The sequence below is a fragment of the Sinocyclocheilus anshuiensis genome, unplaced genomic scaffold (genome assembly GCF_001515605.1).
Source record: "Sinocyclocheilus anshuiensis isolate Anshui unplaced genomic scaffold, SAMN03320099.WGS_v1.1 scaffold447, whole genome shotgun sequence".
Lineage (NCBI taxonomy): Eukaryota > Metazoa > Chordata > Actinopteri > Cypriniformes > Cyprinidae > Sinocyclocheilus > Sinocyclocheilus anshuiensis.
This window is the reverse complement of record NW_015552615.1, coordinates 4,373,919-4,379,196: the sequence shown is the minus strand read 5'-3', so window position 1 is coordinate 4,379,196 and position 5,278 is coordinate 4,373,919. Positions and strand designations below refer to the sequence as shown.

At 36.5% G+C, this 5,278-nt stretch overlaps 1 protein-coding gene across 2 annotated transcripts in view; it reads left to right on the top strand.

Moving 5' to 3' along the window:
• The window catches only part of LOC107666099 (vesicle-associated membrane protein-associated protein B-like), a 25,987-nt gene extending 21,825 nt beyond the window's left edge, over window positions 1-4,162 (top strand). The window contains exon 6 of one of the 2 annotated variants that reach the window (XM_016457239.1): window positions 972-4,162. In XM_016457239.1, coding sequence (XP_016312725.1) covers window positions 972-1,130 — 159 coding nt within the window. In that variant the 3' untranslated portion in view covers window positions 1,131-4,162. Of the gene's footprint in view, window positions 1-968 lie in introns of both variants that reach the window. The other variant, XM_016457238.1, reaches the window with a different exon arrangement.
• The last annotated feature ends 1,116 nt before the right edge of the window (window positions 4,163-5,278 follow it).

Genomic DNA, 5,278 nt, shown 5'->3' with positions numbered 1-5,278 from the left:
TTTTTTTTTTTTTTTTTTTTTTTGGCAGGATTTTTGATGCATAGCATTTATTTAAAAAATAGAGATCTCAATCATTTTTATTTTAAATGTAACGTGATAAATGTCTTTACTGTCACCTTGAATTATTTTAATGCATTGCATCCTTGCTGAATAAAATTATTAATTTCTTCTTGCATAAATAAATAAATAAAAATCTGACCCCATACTTTTGAATGATAGTGTATACAGAACAGAACAGCAATCTCTTGAATTTAGATTAAGTATACTTGAAATAAATAAATGACTGGAAATATAAATTAAATGTGGGTTTTACACACAAGTGGTTTTTGGTCAGTTCTTGTATGATCACTTCATTTACTAACTTGATTTTAGAGGCAATGAAAATTATGCTTAAATTACCTGTAGGCTGAGATAAAATAAAAAGGTTGAAAGTGGCATTTAAGGGTGCACTTACTCTAAATGCCATGTTCAATTTAATTACAGGGATTTTGTCTTATCTTTAAAGCTGTTATTATGCATTTTAATTGATTTTCTTCCTCTGATGTCCACTTAAAATATTTTATTGTGCCTAAAACAGAGTATTTAAGTTTTTCATGGCAACTTTGGCCCTTTGTCAATGTTCAGGCTGCTTTTAAGGAATGCTATATTTATATCTGCCACCCTGCTCTCTAAGCATATAGACAATACAGAACTGCCAAACTGATCGACCAGGTGACTTTTGCTCTTGTTCACATATTGTTTAAATTTGTAACGGCCACAGGATGTTGAACGTACCTAGAGATGGAACTGAAGATAACCTGGCCTTACTCATCAGCGCTGTGTGAAGCTGCAGCTGGGGACCATTACTGCTGCTTGTTTAATGAGACAAGCACAGGGCCAAAAGCGCTTTTCATAACTCTCCATATTATTTCTGTCATCTAACTATTTTTATCTCTCTCTCCGCCCCTCCCCCCATATCCCCTCCCCAGCAGGAAGATGATGGTCTTCGGATGAGGAAGAGCACATTAATGTCCGCTCCGCACTCATCTCCAGCGGTGAGAGTGAAGGAGGAGGGGCTGAGCACCAGGGTGATCGCTCTAATTGTGCTGTTTTTTGTCATGGGTGTCATCGTAGGCAAGTTGGCCTTGTAAAATCCAAGAGGGCAGCGCTACAAGCATGCATTGCGGATGAAACAAAAACAAAACAGACAAGTAACCAATGCAGAATTCGTTTAATCCTAATGCCATATCATTTGGGTAGTTTTGGATTAGCGAGGTGTGTAAAATTAATAATAAAGAGATCAAGGAATTTCATCATGTTATGAGCAAAGAAAAAAAAAGTAAAAAAAAAAAAAAAAGAATAATAATCTGACACAGCTCTTGCCTCAAAATTGTGAAATCATTCTGGCCCCTCTTCCTTAATCATTTCTGATGCAAGTTCAAATGGATAACAAATGTCATAGATTTTAACCACTAAAAATGCCGTAGGGATTTTCTAACACCAGATGTGCGATTGAGTTGTGGTAGAGTGAATGTTGTTTTATCCCTTTTTTTTTTCTCAGTGGGTTAGAAGCAAATTGAAACTGTGTACAAATGCTAAACGTCTTTGAAAAGTGTCACATGTGCATTTCATTTATGCATACCCAGACATCCTGCATTAAAGCAGCAGTTCACTGAAGTTCAGTCTGTATATTTTCAATCACTGTCCAGGTAAATGATAAAACAAGCCTTCTAGTATCTTCCCCAGTCACACTGGTGTTAAAATAACATGCATTTGAAATCTTCCATCCGCTTCTGTTCAGTCCGACTGATATGTTTGAGTACCAACAGGTACTATGATTCAACATATAGTTCCTCGGCAAATGAGATAACATCACTAAATATCCACATTTTTGTAAAATGTCATGACTGTTTCACTTGCAGTCAGCCACCAATTGACGTTCAAATGCCAAAACCACCACAAAGTCTTACTTTGAAGTGGCTTGGGCGACACAATTTGATTTTTAGGTTATTTTTGGAATTCAAACATCTTTAATTGACAGCAAGGAAATGGACTGTTAGTGACAAATATTTCAAACTGCTGTTACTGGGGAAGTGGTGAAACCGTTTGACCATTCACCTACTCATTTGCTCCAAAAACCATTTGAAACAATATTTCTCTGTGAACTGCTGTGTTTTTAAGTAAGGCGCAGGGCTGACGTCTCTGAAACCAACACTTCCAATGAAGCTTTGCACAAACCGAGTTCCCTGTCAGAATCAGAATAGATTTTTCACCTTTCTTTATTGTCCTTTTCGTTTGGTGAGGGATATGTGCTTGAATGCATGGCTCTGTTGAGAGCAAAAAATACTTTATATTTTATTAAGCTGCTCCATAGGTGAAATGTCCTTTTCAGGCCCTTTTATCACACCTCTGTTTCCATTCTGCTGCCTGTAGACCGGAGTTAATTTATTGATCAAGTCATTATATACAGTAATAGTGCAGCTGCTAAGCGTAACTTTTGATGCACCATGTACATGCAACTGGTTGAAGGTCTCTCTCCCTATGAACTTTCTATCTGAAGATGCCACGAGGAGAGTTTACCATCAGGTCCATAAACACTGACCCCCTCTCACTTTACCCTCCAAAAAAGAACAAAAAAGTAGTTAAAGGTATAGTTAACCCAGACTTTAACTTTTTGTCATAATGTTCACGTCGTTCCAGCTCTTTTTCTGAAACACAAAAGGAGATGTTAGGAAGATCTGCTCCATTTCCATATGAAGGAAAGTAGATGGTGATTTCTGCTGCGAAGCATGAAAAAGCACCATATAGGTATCATAAAACTCATCCAAACAACTTTTGTGCTGTATTCCAAGTTGTCTGAAGCCATTTCAGTAGCTTTGCATTTGGCATTCAATGTGATATATTTATGAGATTTTGCAGATGATATTCTATGTTGATGAGATTTGGTGTACTGTATGAAATGATACATTGAGATTTGAGAGCTCCAATGTAAGGTTATAAGTGAAAAAAGCTTAAATTTCATTCTGTTTTCTACACAAAGGTATGTATGGCTTTAGCATGTAGTGCACAGTTGTTTGGATCACATTTATGGTGTTTTTGCTTTCTTTTTGTCCTTTTTTGGACCTGTTCAGGATAAATTCCCATTCACTTTTATGGAAAAGAGCAGCTTGGACATTCTGCATAGCATCTTCTTTTGGGTTTCATGGAAGAAACATGGACATAATGGGGAGTAAACGCTGACAAAATGTTGATTCTTGAGCCAACTCTTCCCTTAAAAACATGTGAGTATTGTTACCTGTATTTTAGCCATGCCAAGCCTACACCTCATTTCCAGATAAATGCATGGCTTCAATATGCCTTGTCGGTGGTCTGAAATGTACACAACACTGGTTTATCTCGCAGCGTAAGGCTTTAAAAAAAAAAAACACTCCTGACACTTCTGCACTGTTTTCCTGAGCCCTCTGTTTCTTTGCTGTCCTCTGATGTTAATTTAGTTGTTTTGTTTGGATTTAAGTTATGAATAAAGCTTTTATTGCACAGAACTGTTTATATTAAAAATGCACTACATATAAAGAATGTCATCTTCCCATACACAATGGTCTGATCTTTGTGAAATAACCGAAATTACATCAGAAAAGAGACTCTTCCTACAGGGGACCATTTTGTGACCTGATATGTATTTGTGTCATAGTTTGGTGTTGTGGGGGGTGTCTTTTTCTTTAATGTTTCTCTTTTGCTCCCCTCCTTGAGAAGCTTTTGTTTCAGTTGATCATCTTTGTCTGATATTGGATTTCTAAGAACAGAGGAGCTTACGATATTGTCAAACGGCAAAACTTTGCTTTAGGAAATGTTCAGGGTATAGTGATTTTTGGACTGCGGTTTATGTATAGTTCACCAAGGAGTATGATTGCCATGGAGAGGGAGGGATTTGGGGGCCTATCAGCCAATCAGCTGGCTCGTAATTATACCTAAACCTTACTATAGTGCCCCAAACCTTCACATATGATGTAAACATGAAGGTGACGGTTTTGTATGTATATGAATAAACAAATAATGAGTCTAAGATGAAAATTAAGGTTGATATTCCTAGTCAAGTAGTCTATAATGGTATACAAAGAAACCCCAACTTTGTTGGACTATGTAGCATCTTAATAAATTAAATGAATAAAGCCCCAGACCAAAACTTTTTGTGATGTTTGTTCTTTTGTCCAGTTTCCATTGTCCACTTAATTGAGTAGTCAACACTGAAATAAAAACTTGCTGAAAATTTATGTTTTTCTCCCTTAGGCCATCCAAGATGTAAATGAGTTTGTTTCTTCATAAAACAGATTTGGAGAAATGTAGCATTCCATCACTTGCTCACCAATGGATCCTCTGCAGTGAATGGGTGCTGTCGGAATGAGAGTCCAAACGGCTGATAAAAGCATCACAATAATCCACAAGTAATCTACATGACTAAACGAAAAAAAAAAAAAACATCCATTAGATGCAGATCAAGCACCATATACAAGTGAAAACAGTTCAGGACAACGGGACTGACTGACTTTTCACTGGAGGAAGCATTATTATGGATTATGGACTTTTTTTTTTTGTTATGAACATACTTTTCATTTAATAAGACATTAATTGATGTACTGGATTTGTGTGGATTATTATGATGTTTTTATCAGTTTGGATTCTCATTCTGACGGCACCCATTTACTGCAGAGGATCCATTGGTGAGCAAGTGATATAATGTTAAATTTCTCGAAATCTGTTCCGATCTTGAATGGTCTCAGGGGGAGTATTTTCAGCCAATTTAAATTTTTGGCTGATCTATTTAATACCTTTTCAGTGTACTGTGAATTGTGTGTTTTTTTATGTTGTTCATATTTTTAGTAGTGACAACAAAATGTTGGATAGTATGCCTGTCAATGGACTTCCTGTTGATTTTTGAGGAGATTTCCGTGTCGACTGCATTGTAAGAGACTCCTCATATGACTTGAGAAATTGCACTTTCAAGAGTTTTAGTTTTCACTTTCTCGAACATTACAGCTGTGGTTAAAAACGTATAAACCTCTGTTATAGACCTGTGACATCATTCAACTCCATCTCAGATCTACCGCATTGCTTCTGATGTTAACTTACCCACAAGTAGACATGTTCAAGTTACAGAAAATGACAGGACACCTGCACAAATGTATACATAACTTGCAAAAAGAATGTAAAAAAGATTTTGGAAGTCTGTTCCAGCTAGCTTATAAACTACACGTATTTGGATTTTACACATAATTTTAACCTTGCGGGATTGCGGACCTCA